Source organism: Dasypus novemcinctus, chromosome 18 (genome assembly GCF_030445035.2).
Source record: "Dasypus novemcinctus isolate mDasNov1 chromosome 18, mDasNov1.1.hap2, whole genome shotgun sequence".
NCBI classification, from domain to species: Eukaryota; Metazoa; Chordata; class Mammalia; order Cingulata; family Dasypodidae; genus Dasypus; species Dasypus novemcinctus.
The window spans coordinates 52,568,576-52,583,208 of record NC_080690.1 but is presented as its reverse complement, the minus strand read 5'-3'; the positions used below and the strand labels follow the sequence as shown (position 1 = coordinate 52,583,208).

Below are 14,633 nucleotides of genomic sequence, written 5' to 3'. Positions count from 1 at the left end.
GGGAGAGAAATAAATAAAATCTTAAAAAAAAAGAAAAGCAGGGGAAATGGGGAAAATAATTTTCTCTATTAAATATAATCAACTTATTTCTGGCTACAAACAATAGCACAGATTCATTAATAAAAATACATTCCACGGGGAGTGGATGTAGCTGAGTGGTTGAGTACCTAAACAAAAAACATTTCATGACTGCCTTTAAAAAAAAAGGAAGGAAGGAAGGAGGGAGGGAGGAAGAGAGAGGAAGGAAGGAAGGAATGGGTGCAAGTATGTGGCAAAATCACGTATCTAAAATGTCTCCATATCAAAGCAAGTTCAAATATCACCCTAAAACCAAACCTGGTTACCAAGGTATATATACCTGCACATGCAGTCACAGAATATGGTTGGAGGGGTAATGACCAACTCCTCAGTATAATACCTATATTATAAAATATCTATATTCGCTAAGCTTAAACAGGATATAAACATTATATACTTAATCTACATAATTATAGTTAGAATCCTCTCCATGACATCATTAGCATTTTCTCAAAGTCTTAACTTTACAAAAAAAATTATTCTTTATTGTAGCAACATTACATAACAAAAAAATTTCAGAGACTTAAATTTTGAGTAAACTAAAATTGATAAATTAGATTCTAATATCAACCTAAAAGGAAAAGAGACAAGTCCAATGAATATCAAAATTTGGGAGTAACAAATAAAATGGTTGAATTCTTCAAGAAATGTTGCTTTGCAAAGTTAGTTAGGAAAAGTAAGGCCAAGAAAGTTCAAACAGAAATCTAGAATAAGATTTATGATGTGGTCTTAAAGTTAAAACGCCTCAGATCAAGTATCAGCTCCAAGACCTTATTACAACCTATTAATCCAAATTTAAGTTTCAAACAAACTATTCTGAGTACCCAGACCAGTTTCTATCCTTCATGGTAGCTCCTACCCACACCCAACCTATCCTAAATTTTAGCTTAGATACTACTCCACTTCTCCAGAGTTTTTACCCAGTTGGAGAGAAGCTATCCAGTTGTGTGAAATGCAAAAGGGGATTTGGAGATCTGAGCACAGTTGAAACAAACTTTCAACTAATTCTATAGTTTTTAGCTTCACTTTCACCCTCAATTACTTCACAGTTTTCTAGTACCCACTGCACCTGGCGGTGACAATTCCTGAGCCTTTTAGGAGTTTGGAGATGTATATCAAATTACTTCTTATTTTTCTCAACTGTCTGCTTAGGCTGTAGCTTTCTCAATTCTGTTAAGAAGTCACTTAAACTCATCCATTTGTTTTCCAGCTTCCAAAATTCTATTGCTATTGTCTCCTTTCCAAATCTACTTCGTTCTCTATGGGTTCATGCCTTAAAAATAACTCTCTTGTAAACTAAATAATTTAAAAAAAAAAAAAAAGGGGGGGTGGAGAAAAACCCTCTTGTAGTTTTAGTAAGGTTTATCAACATGATAGAAAGTAAAGACATGTCCAATCTGTCAGCTTTACCTAACAGTCTAAATTTAATCTTGACTCTAAGCTTTTTCAGTTGGGTACTCTTCCTTATGATTGATTTTATATTTTAATCCTCCAAAAAGTAAAACAAAGAGACAAAAATATGAAAAATATAAGAAAAAAAGAAGTTAGAGGATATATGCACCTAATAAAAATTCCAGCAAAAAAGAGAGTAAGGAAGGGGAGAAAAAGAAAATAAGGTAGAAACTAATTTTAAAGAGAGAAAGAACACAAGGAACTTATTAGGTTAAAGAGACTTGAGTCTTCAGACTTACAAGGTCCACAGAGAATCACTCAGAAAACAAAACAAAACAAAACAAAAAAACAACCCAACAAACACTAGTGTGATAACATTTCTGAACTCTAAGAACAGAGAATCCTGAAAGTTTCTAGAGTAAAAAGTGACTGAGAATCAGACCGGTATCAGCAACACCAGAACCTTATTAAACAATGAAGCAATGATGCCAAAATTCTATAGGAAAAAAAAAGATTTTTTAAAAAAAGGTATATTTATTTATTTCTCTCCCCTCCCCCCATCCCGGTTGTCTATTCTCTATGTCTGTTTGCTGCATCTTTTTCCGCTTCTGTTGTGAGTGGCACGGGAATCTGCGTTTCTTTTTGTTGCGTCATCTTGTGTCAGTTCTCCGTGTGGGTGGCGCCATTCCTGGACAGGCTGCACTTTCTTTCCCGCTGGGCAGCTCTCCTTACGGGGCGCACTCCTTGTGCGTGGGACTCCCCTATGCGGGGGACACCCCTGCGTGGCACGGCACTCCTTGTGTGCATCAGCACTGCGCATGGGCCAGCTCCACACAGGTCAAGGAGGCCTGGAGTTTGAACCGCTGACCTCCCATGTAGTAGATGATGCCCTAACCACTTGGGCCAAGTCCGCTGCCCCCCCCAAAAAAGATTTTGAATTCACAACACTATAACCCATAAGTAATCAAAAAGCAAGAACGTAAGGACGAAAATTTACTGTCATGTTATTTTTTCAAAATTACAAAGACGGTACTTAAGCAAAATGGAGAAAAAAGCAATCAAGTGGAAATAAAAAATAGAAACCCTCTAATGTCTTTGAATAATTAGTGAGAGATAATAGACCAGAATGGAATAGCATTGGTGGTAAAAGGTCAAATTCTGGATATATTTTGAGACTCGAACCCTGATAAAAGCAGATCAGATATGGTGTATGAAAGAAAGATACTCCAGGGAAGTGGATGTGGCTCAACTGATAAGAGTGTCTGCTTACCATATAGGAGGTCCAGGGTTTGATACCCAGGGCCTTCTGGCCCATGTGGTGAGCTGGCCCACACACAGTGTTGCTGTGTGCAAGGAGTGCCATGGCCCTCGCACAGGGGTGCCCGAAGTGCAAGGAGTGCACCCTGCAGGGAGCCACCCCACGCGATAAAGTGCAGCCCCCCTAGGAATGGCGCTGCACACACAGAGAGCTGATGCAGCAAGATGATGCAACAAAAAGAGACATAGATTCCTGTGCTGCCTGACAAGAATGCAAGCAGGCACAGAAGAACACACAGCGAATGGACAAAGAGAGCAGACAATGAAGGGGGGCATGGGGGAGAAATAAATAAAAATAAATCTTAAAAAAAAGAAAAGATACTCCGAAGTTTCTGGTCTGAACAACTAAAAGAATAGAGTTACTATGTGATTAGACGTGGACTAATGTGGGAACTGGTTTGGGAAATGTTGAATACGGGATGCCTAGTAGACATACATGTGGAGATGTAAGGAAGCAGTTGGAGTTCAGAGGTGAAGTCCAGGGTAGAGATGAAAGCCAGTAATACATAGATGGTATTTAAAGCCTGAACTGGTGATACCAGTTCAAAGGATTAAATAAAATAAAAAATTTAAACAACAGAGGAGGAAAAAAAAAAGGACTGAGTCCAGGAACTCTCCAATATTTGGAGGTTTAAGAGTTGAGAAGTCAGCAAAGAAAACTCAGAAGCAACCAGTGAGGTATAAGGAAAATAACAGGTTATGGCCAAGTGAAGAAAATGCTTCAAAAGAACAGACCAGGGAAGTGGATGTGCCCCAAACAACTGGGTTCCCATCTACCACATAGGAAGTTCAGGGTTTGATACCTAGGACCTCCTGGTGAAGGCAGGCTGGCCCGTGTGGCGAGCTGGCCACAAAGAGTGCTGCCCTGCGCAGGAGTGCTGGCCTGTGCAGAGAGCTGGCGCAGCAAAATGATGCAACAAAAAGAGACACAGAGAAGAGATAATAAGAGGCACAGGAGACCAGGGAGCTAAGGTGGCGTAAGAAAATAATCACTTCTCTTCTACTCTGGAAAGTCCCAGAATCAGTTCCCGGAGCCACCTAATGAAAATATAAGCAGACACAGAAGAACACAGACCCAGAGAGCAGACAATGGAGGGAGGGGGGAGAAATAAATAAATCTTTAAAAATAAAAAAAAAAAGAACAGTCCAGTTGTGCCATATATCGCTGATCAGTTAAATAGGACAAGGATAAGAACTGACCACTGGATTTAGCAACATGGAAGTCTTTGGTAACTTTGACAAGTAAAATTTCTTATCCGTAAAATAAAAACATAAATAAAGAGGATTAAAAAAAGAATGGACACAAGTGCAGACAATTCCTTTATGTAGTTTTGCTGTAAAGGGAAGGACTGAAATGGGGCAGTAGACAGAAGAGGAAATGCAGTTAAGAATAGTAGTTTGGTCTTTAAAAAAATTTTTTTCATTTTCTTTTTTTTTTAATATTTATTTCTCTCCCCTTCCCCCCCCCGACCCTGCCCCACGTTGTCTGCTCTCTGTGTCCATTCACTGTGTGTTCTTCTGTGTCTGCTTCTATTCTTGTCAGTGGCTGGGAATCTGTGTCTCTTTTTGTTGTTGTTGTGTCATCTTGCTGCATCAGTGCTGTGTGTGTGTGGCGCCACTCCTGGGCAGGCTGGACTTTCTTTTGCGCTGGGCAGCTCTCCTTATGGGGCGCACTCCTTGTGCATGGGGCTCCCCTATGCGGGGGACACCCCTGAGTGGCATGGCACTTCTTGTGCGTATCAGCACTGCGTGTGGGCCATCGCCACACGGGTAGGAGGCCCTGGGTTTCAACCGCGGATCTCCCATGTGGTAGGTGGATGCTCTATCCATTGAGCCAAGTCCGCTTCCCCAAAAAAATTTTTTAAAGGAGAGAAATAACAGTATATCTCTAAGTAGATATGAAAAATCCAGTAGAGAAAGAAAATTTGAATATGAAAGAATGGAATAGAGGACGACTGTAGCAATGTTCTTGAATCATCAAGAAGGATTAAAATCTACTGTACAAGTAGAAGGATGGTCTTAGCAGAAAGAACAGCTTATATTAACTAAAGAGACGGGAGAGGGTTGGGGCACAGATGTACTAAGTAAGTACATGTGGGATGAGTTTATCAAAGTTCTCTTCTGTTTACTATTCTTTTCTCAGTTAATAGGAATCAAGGCTGAAAGGAGGACGGGGAGGAGGTGTTGAAAGGCTGAGGAAAAGAAAAGAGATGGAAGAGCCATCTAGAAAAGTGGCATGTCCAATCTGGAAATATAGTATGACTGCTAGGAAGTGGCCATGATTGCTGTGGTTAGTGACCATAAATTTAGAGAGAAACTGGTCAGCATGTCTGTGTTAGATATAATCAGGGTTGAGTTTCTCCAAACTTATGCAAGAAAACAAGAGAGGGGAAGGGGTGTTGAGGTTATGTGCAAGGTACTGATTGTAACAATTGCTCATGGAATATAAGCAGAACAAGGAAGTAAAGTTATGAGGGGAATCAGTGATGGTGAAAAGTGGTAGGATCAACAGGCTGTAAACTACAGTGTGTTTGAATTAATGAATGAGTTAATTCAGAGACTTGAGCACCTAGACAAAGAAAGTGACTGGAAATAGCAATGGGATAGCTACCCTCTATTAAGTATGTAAATAGTTTTTATATTACCTCATTTAATTCCCAGAATGACTCAGAAAGATGGGCATTATTATTCCTATTTCAAAAAGGAGGGTGGCTACATATTAGATTAAATAACTTGTCCATGGGAAGCGGACTTGGCTCAATGGATAGAGCATTCACCTACCACATGGGAGGTCCAGGGTTCAAATCCAGGGCCTCCTGACTGTGTGATGAGCCGGCCCACGCGCAATGCTGATGCATGCAAGGAGTGCCGTGCCACGCAGGGGTGTCCCCCACGTAGGGAATCCCCACATGCAAGGAGTGCACTCCATAAGGAGAGCCACCCAGCATAAAAAAAAAACCGCATCCTGCCCAGGAGTGGTGCCACACACACGGAGATCTGACCCAGCAAGATGACGCAACAAAAAAAGACAGATTCCCAGTGCCGCTGACAAGAATACAAGCGGACACAGAAGAACACACAGCAAATGGACACAGAAAGCAGACAACTGGGGGGGGGAGGGAAAAAAAAAATCTTGAAATAAATAAATAAATAAATAAATAAACAACTCTGTCCAAGGCCCAATACATGATAAGAATTTCAAACTGGCTCTTTGGGTCACTCTGTCTTCTAGAAAAAATTTTTAAAAATGTACAAAACCCAAACATAACATAATATAATAATTCCCATACTAACTCACACATTATCCATTTAAAGATTTATTTCAATAAAATTCAGTTTTAGTTAAAGTATTGGTTAAAGTATTCCTTTAAAGCACCATAAAAGAAAACAAAAGGCAAATTATTCCTGTAGAGGGCATTCTTTACCATGAAATAATTAAAAATCTGCAGTTACTGCTATTATTGTTTTGACACTGTGTTAAACAAAAAACCCTTGTTGTGTGTCATGCATAAGATTTCTTTACCCTTCCTATTTCCTTCCTCCTACTATTTTTTTTCTTTGTGGTTTAATGCTGTTTTCTCAACCTCTGGTTCAGAAAGTCATGGTTTATCTTTACCACACTGGAAAATGAAGTTAGTTTTTGGCACCTGACTTTAGACTCCCAGAACTACTGAGCATTTTTGTGGATTACACAACAACAATAAACTGTTTCCAAGTCTCCAAATTCTGGCAACCTTACTAAATAGGACAACCAAAAGAAACTGTGGCTTGAAATTACACTATGTCTTTGAACTCTAGGCAGTGATTTTGTGAATTGCTAGATCTAGATCCAAATCACACAATAAAATAAAGCATTTCACAGGAATTTTATCCATCACACAAAGCTCTCCCACCCTCCCCATTGGGGCTATAGTTTATAATTATGTGGTTCAGTGAGTGGGTGAAATATGGCAATGGGCAAGATTCAGCAAATGATTAAAGAAACAATTTACTAACAATTTACCTGCTTTTATACTCTTTTACCAAACCCTTAATTTTAAGGGCAAAAATATACAACATAAAATTCGCCATTTAACCATGTATGATTCAGTGATGTTACATTCACAATGCTGTGAAACCAACACCAATAAGGACAGATCACTTTAAAATAAGCTTTCTTTTTTTTAAAAAAAGATTTATTTTTTAAAAATTTCTATCCCCCTCCCCCATTGTTTGTTCTCTGTATCCATTCACTGTGTGTTCTTCACAGTCTGCCTGTATTCTCATTAGGCAGCTCTGGGAACCAATCTTGGGACCCTCTGGAGTGGAAGAGAGGTGATTACTCTCTTGTGCCACCTGAGCTCCCCTGTTTTGCTATGTCTTCTTACTTTTTTCTCCTCTGTGTCTCTTGTTGCATCATCTTGCTACGCCAGCTCTCTATGCAGGCTGGCACTCCTGCCAGGCGGGGCGGGGTGGGGGCCATGGGGCTTTTCCTGTGCAAGGCAGCAGTATTCCCATGCAGGGTGGCTCTACTGCACAGGGTCACTTTCCTGCATGGGCCAGCTCTCTGCGTGGACCAGCTTGCTCTCACCAGGAGGCCCTGGGCATTGAACCCTGGACCTCCTATACGGCAGATGGGAGCCCAATTGGTTGAGCTACATCCGTTTCCCAGCAGCTGACTTTTATATTCATATTTCTTCACAATGTCCCCTTTTCCAAAGCAGTGGCAACCTGGTTTCCATTTGAGTGATGTATTATCCAGATATAGCTAATCTAAATACATATTATTTCAGAATTTCACTCATTATAGTTCATTCTATTTAAAATGTTAAAATCTATATACATCATGCTTAGAGGAAACGTGTACTTTTTCCTAGTTTTGATATTACCAGAAGTAGAAACATTCCGTATCACAATTATCTTTTCATTTATTCAAATATTTACTATGTGCCAAATATTGCTATGTGCCAGTACTTAAAAAAAAAAAAAGATTTATTTATTTCTCTCCCCTCCCCCTGTTGTCTGTTCTCTGTGTCCCTTCGCTGTGTGTTCTTCTGTGTTTGCTTGCATTCTTGTCAGTGGCACTGGGAACCTATGTGTCTTTTTGTTGTGTCATCTTGCTGCGTCAGTTCTCCATGTCTGCAGCGCCACTCCTAGGCAGCCTGCACTTTTTTTTGTACAGGGTGGCTCTCCTTGCAGGGCGTACTCCTTGCTTGTGTGGCTCCCCTATGCAGAGGACACCCGGGTGGCATGGCACTCCTTGTGTGCATCAGCACTGTGCATGGGCCAGCTCACCACACAGGTTAGGAGACCCTGGGTTTGAACCCTGGACCTTCCATATGATACGAGATGCTCTATCAGTTGAGCCAAATCCACTTCCCTGTGCCAGTACTTTCATAGGCACTAAAGACAGAGCAACAAGTAAGACAAAAATTCTGCCTTTGTGGAGCTTCCATTTTGTGCGGGAAATCTCTTAGAATTCAGAATCCATTATGGGCTTGGCAATCACATACAGACACAGGTACAAAAACAGGTGTGGCTATAATCGGAACTATTTCACAAACTAGTCATGAGTGCCACCACTTATAATTTCCTCAAATATCCTAAACTGATTCTTCCCTTAAGTTTTATAAAAAAATAACTGAGTTTGAGTGTAGGTAAAAACTTATCTCCCCCAAAAAGTCAATTTTGTCACAGGAGGTCATCTTGTGCCTCTACTCAAATCAAATTCTCCGAAATCTCTTACAGTTAGGGGGTGGGAGAGGAAGGCAATATGTTTTAAGTATTTTATTTTAAAGAGAAATACAATTGTGAACATGGAAAGCATTATTTGGAGATACTTCCAAGAGACTACTATAAGATTAATAAGCAGAAATGCAGAATCATTTTCATTTATGCACTCATTAAGTAAATATCAGTTCACCCAGGAGCTGTGGGTAGAGTGGGGAGAGGAAGTGAAGACAGACAATAAAAATACAAAGGAGCAAGGAGGATTTAAGTGTAGCGTAGGTCATGATCAGTGCTAGGAAGAATATAAACTGAGAGCTGTGACAAAGACCTCAACCCAGATTATTTATAAACATACTTAATAGGTCAACATTAAAGCCTCTATAGGTTGTCTTTAAGACATTTTGGTATTTACTTAAAAAGGTTCTCAGCATCAAAATCCATCAAACTTACCTCAATTTCACTTTTTACAGAAATAGAGCTAGTCTGTAAAATCTCTAAAAGAAAATAAAGGACAATACTCATTTAGCAATACCTCTGGAACTCTTGGTTAGACATAGAGTGACTGTTCAAACTGTAATATTTTCAAGAGAAAAAAAAGGGATGCGAGAACAGGCACAAGCAAGAACTTTTCACCAAGGCAAACTAGGCCTTATGGTTACCCTAATTAAATATCACATCAAATATAAATAGCCAAAAATTTCAAGAGCAGTTTAAAGCTCCACATGGATTTAAATGAGAAGTAATATCTAAGAAAGGAACTTAAATTATTATCTGGATCATACATTAAATTTAATCCCTCATTAAATCCTCATTAAATTTAAAGATCTAATTACCTCATACCATACACAAAGTCAGTTTCAGGTGCATTATAGACTTAAACGTGAAAAAGCAAAACAAAAAAGCTTTCAAAGATAATGAAGAATCTCCATGACCCTGGAGTAGATAAAAAAAAATTCCTTAAAAAAAAAAAAAAAAAAAGGATTCATACTCCTGGAACACTACAGAAAAACCCCACACTTTTTTTTTCCAGTTAGGCCAATAGTTTATTGAGAAATGGTGAGAACACAAACGACAAAACAACAGAAAACAACAGATTACTCGTCTCTAGGTGTAGGTGAGGCCTGCTCCAGGCACAGGGCACCCCACACATTTCAACAGAAAAATCGGAAAAGGATTTCAAAGGCACCTCATGATTGGCTAGAAATAAAGTATCTGATACCAAGTATTGTTCGTGAGGATGTAGAAAGATGAAGATTCCCCATGAGCCTGCAATTCAATTTCTAAATATATATGCTCAAGAAAACTACATAAACATGCATCAGTACAACTTAACCAAAAATGTTCATAAAGGCACCATTCCTAATGGCCAAAAAATGTAAACAATCTAAATGTCAAGTGTAGACTATCTAAAACAACTACAGAATTGATACACTTGTGCTATATTCATATGTTGAAATACTATAAACAAAAGCCAAAACAAAGTAAGTACAGGAATCCATTTACATAAAGTTTTTAAGAAATGGGCAAAACTAAACTGTAGTGATGTAAATTTAACTGCTAAAACTATAAACGACAGAATAGAGTTTCTCTCTAGCTTAAGACAGTGGGAGTAGTGATTGAAGACTCACGTGGGAGGCTTCTAGAACTCTAGCGAAGGCTATCTTGCCCCAGATGGATATAATGGTCTTTGTTTAAAAATATCTCATTCATTAAGCTGTGGTATATTTCACAATTTAAAAAGTGGGAAAAAATATCTTTTCAGAGAAGTGGGGGAAAAAAAGTACTTTGAAGAGAAATTCAAAATGTTACTTGGAGCGATTAACTCCTAATCAAGAGTACAAATAAAGTAACCAAATACATACTGTATTCAAAACTCAGTGAATAAGTTTTAGCTCTTAGTATCTTAGACTGCCTCTCTTTTTTCAACCAGATTTTGAAAAAGGTGAAATTTTCAAGTATCAAATTACCCAAGAAGTCATAAAAATGACATGAAAGAAAAGCCAAGCACTCATTGCTAATTTTGAAATTTAAGATAAGTGAAATGCCCTCGATAGTTATTAAGTTCTTTTAGATTAAAAATACTATGTAGAATAATACATCTAGATTTAATAACTGGTTTTTCAAACATGATTAAATTCCCCAAACTGCTGCTGCACATTACATATTGCTTAAGAAAATGTACACACTGATATAAGTATCAAAAGCCAAAAGTAAAGACATAAATTCAGTGATTGAAAAACAAGTTTTAATAAAGTGAGTCATACAAAATATAAGCGTTTTTATGCTCTTGTGTAAAAGGATATGTTCATAATTTTTTAAAGAAGACTAATAATTTAGAAAATCTAAAAACATATGAGGGAGCGGATGTAGCTCAGTGGTGGAGCACCTGCTTCCCATGTATGAGGTCCTGGGGTTCAATCCCCAGTACCTCCTTAAAATTAAAAAAAATTTTTTAAAAAAACAAACAAAAAAACATATGGACTGTCTTTGAGAGGGTAAATGCAGCACAGCCAACGCACTGATAAGTCACTAAGCTGAGAGGATATCTGTAAATTTAGATTCGGTAAAGCAATGCGTTCTAAAAAACTAAATAACTATAATGAGAAATACTGTTTTCAACTTCTATGTGGCTTACATCAAGAACTTTAGTGATTTTCTTAATATCACAGTCATAAAAATAAAAACCACAATGCTACAAAAATAGCCACCTGTTAAAAACAAAAACAATGAAACTTAAGATAAAGTAATTTAAAAACAAGACCATGCAAAAACTTACTGAATTAAGAAGCATCATTGCACATGTCTCTACTCTTTAACCATCACTAAAACACAATATTCAAATAAAAAGAAATAAAAGAGAGAAAAAACACAAAAGAAAAAAATCAAAACAAACAAGTAAATTAAAAACAAACCGTCATGCAGCCTGAAGTAGTTCTGGAGAAGTTAATGAGACAATGTTTTAACAAAGCAAATCGGGGAAGTTCGGGGTACTCCCTCAGACTATTTTTTTTTTAAGTAGACCTGTTAACTAAAGTGTACAATCCAATGATTTTTGGTAAATCTACAGATTGTACAATCATCACTACGATACAACTGAAGACCATCTCACACTACTTTTGCATATCTCGCAGGAATTTATCTTACAGGAAGGAAGGGACTCGAAAAAACAGGGACCATGAAGGAAACACCAAAGTCACCAAGACTGACCACACCACACAATGTAACCTGCTAGATCAAGCCCTTGTGTAGGGTTTGGTAAAAGAAAAAAGATCTCCCAGGTTAAAGATTTGTCTCAAACACCAGTGCTATTAAAAGTATCTAATAGAACATCCAAAGCAAAGTCATTAAATAATTGCTGTGTGAAATGACTGTCTCATCAGTTAAAGATTAACATTTTTTTTAATGGAGTTAAAATTTTTTTTCCTTCCATCAGTGAACTTTAACTGCTCTGAACCTACCATGCTATTCAATCCACAACTTTACCATATGTACTGGGGAAATAACCTTGGTATCTAGCTTCCCTCTCCTAACTGGTGTGAGATTTCCTTTAGGATCAGGAGCTAAGGAGATTTATTTTCTTCCTGATTTCCTCCTGGCAGAGAAAAGGCCCATGTGTGAAAGGAAACAACCCAAACAGACGGTGGCGACGCTAAATAAATACTATAATGGCACTCTCCTCCTCACATCCAGAACTCCCTTTTCTAGCATGCCTCTACCGGGTTCTGTCAGTGCCCACTGACCACTAGGATGTGCCTTTGGAACAAGGGTCCTGGATCAAGCTTGACCCCTAGCTTCTGGCTTCGCCTCGATTCCCCTCCTGGGCTGGTTTCCAGAAGCAGGGAGGGTCTTCGGACAACAGCGTTTATAATGTGCAACCAAAAGAGATGGCTGTTCAACAGGCTTTGAAAAGGATTCCGGTTTAACAGGTAAATAATACATCTGAGACAAGTGGGATGTGATCTGCTCGATGGTACGAATGGCATTTTGAGACCGTCTGTGCCGCAGAGCAAACCCAAAGTTTTGGCAGGCTACTAGAGTTCACCTGAGGAATATCTCAACAAACTGAAATTATGAATGTGAAAAAATGGGTCCTGTGGAATCAATACATCAACACTAAACTCCAGCTAAGTGGAAAAATTCTTTGAATGCGCTGCCTTTGTTTTGTGTTAAGAGGACAGAACCACCGAATTTCGGAGTTGGAAGACACGCATCTCGGTGTTCTCCGGCCGGTTCTCGGACTTACGGGACGCCCCGCCCGCCCAGCCTCGGCCCTGGAGTTCCCCGGATTGAAGGCGCGGACCTGCCGAGCGGTCGCCGAGAAGCCGCGAGGAGGCCGCAGCCCGGCCCGCGATGCCCCAACCGGGAAAGGGAAGGGAGAGGCCTCCGAGAGGGAGACGGAGCGGGGCGGAACGAAGGGGAGGCGGAACGAAGGGCCCGCGGATGCCAGGCCCGGCCTCCCACCCCGAGGCCCACCCCAGCGAACCTTTGGCGAGAGCTACGGTGGAGTTCTCGGTGTCGATGGTGTAGAGGATGCCCTCGTAGCGGATCTCCGCTTTGGAGATGAGGCTGATCTTGCTGCCGATGTAAGGGGTGCCCCCGCTCATGGCGCCGCCGCCGCCGCTCGGGCCCGCTCGCAGAGAGGCAGATCCTACGCCGCCGTCCCCGCTCCGCACGCACGCACGCCTGCTAACCTGCTCGCCCCTACAGCAGCCGCCTCAAACCCAACATGGCGGCAGTGCCGGCTCCGCTACCCTCCCCCAGCCTCCCGCCCTCAAGCCGCGGCGCGGCGGCGGCGGCGGCGGCAGCAGCGGCGGCGCAGGGCATGCTGGGTCGGCGAGGCCGCGCTCTCGCGAGACTCGGTAGTTACGGAAAGCTCCGGACGGCCCTGCAGTTTCGGTGGTACAGCAGAATACCCGTGGCCTGCGTATCGCTGTCCGGCTCCCGGCGCCGAGGAAGGCGGTCGCGGGGGCGGGGTTCAGTTTCTCCTAGCGCCTAGATACCTCAGGCTGGTGTGGAGGCACGCGCGACTCTTGCTGACCCCTGCTGCTGCCTCGGCCGTTTCTGGACCACTCGAACCGTGTCAGGAGTCCTGGTTGTCTTTGCAGATGCGGATCCTTCTGCCTGGAAAGTTGCCCACCCGCCTTAAAGCTCCTTCCCAACTCCTAGTCATCCCTTAAAACCTTTCCTCAGTTGAGGCAATTGGAGAACTCATGAAACTCATGGTCCCATTACAGTGTTTGTCGCCCTTTTATCCCCATCTTGCTACTCCTGGAGTCTGGGACTGTATGCCGAAGACTCGATCCTTAACCCTACTCTTTCCAACACTTTTGGATGGTGTCATCCAAGCTCATGGCTTTCAGTGCCATTTTATACTGACCAGTTCCAAATATTTGCCTGCAGCTGTGAACTCCCTGGCCTCTCCAGTTGGGTGTTTAATTGGCATTTCAAATTTTGCATGTCGAAAGGCTTACTCCTCCCTAAACTTGCTCTTTCTTCATGGTTCCCCATCGAGGTAGTTGGTACCATTTACCCAAATGCCCTGATGAAAAGCCTTAAACTTACTGACTTTTCTGTCACAGCTTTTTATGACTGCAAATCTTGTCCATTTTGCCTACAAAATATGAGCACGTCTCACAACCTACACCGCTACTGCCCTACAATAAGCCACAATCACAGAGGTCAGGATTTTACAGTAGCCTTCTGAATGTTCCCTTACCTTTTGTCCTTGCCCCCTATAGTTTATTTGCAACACAGCAGCTGGAAAGATCTTGTTAAAATCTAAGATCATATCCCTCCCTTACCATACCTCCTTTCCAGTTCTCCATGGCAAGCAGAGTGAAAACCAGATGCCTTATGATGCCTTATAATGACATACATGATTTAGCCCCTTGTTAACCTCCTTTCCCCACTTTGCTCCAGTCACACTGACCTCATTCACCCTGATTGGAACCCTCTTCACCCAGAATTTTCATGCTTTATTCAAGACTCTGGGGAAGCAGATGTGGCTCAAGCAGTTGGACACCTGCCCATCACACAGGAAGTGTCAGGTTCATTTCCCCAGTGTCTCCTAAAGAAGACAAGCAAGACAGCAAACTGATATGATGGGCTGGCACGGTGAGAGATGCATGGAGATGACA

The 14,633-nt window shown here is 41.0% G+C and overlaps 1 protein-coding gene across 3 annotated transcripts in view; it reads right to left on the bottom strand.

Moving 5' to 3' along the window:
• LSM14A (LSM14A mRNA processing body assembly factor) overlaps positions 1 to 13,466 on the bottom strand; it is a 74,382-nt gene extending 60,916 nt beyond the window's left edge. The window contains exon 1 of one of the 3 annotated variants that reach the window (XM_004450277.4): positions 12,980 to 13,466. In XM_004450277.4, the coding sequence (XP_004450334.1) occupies positions 12,980 to 13,100 (121 nt within the window). In that variant the 5' untranslated portion in view covers positions 13,101 to 13,466. The remainder of the gene's footprint in view (positions 1 to 12,979) is intronic. The other 2 variants (XM_071209208.1, XM_004450279.4) reach the window with 2 other exon arrangements.
• Between the last annotated feature and the right edge of the window lie 1,167 nt (positions 13,467 to 14,633).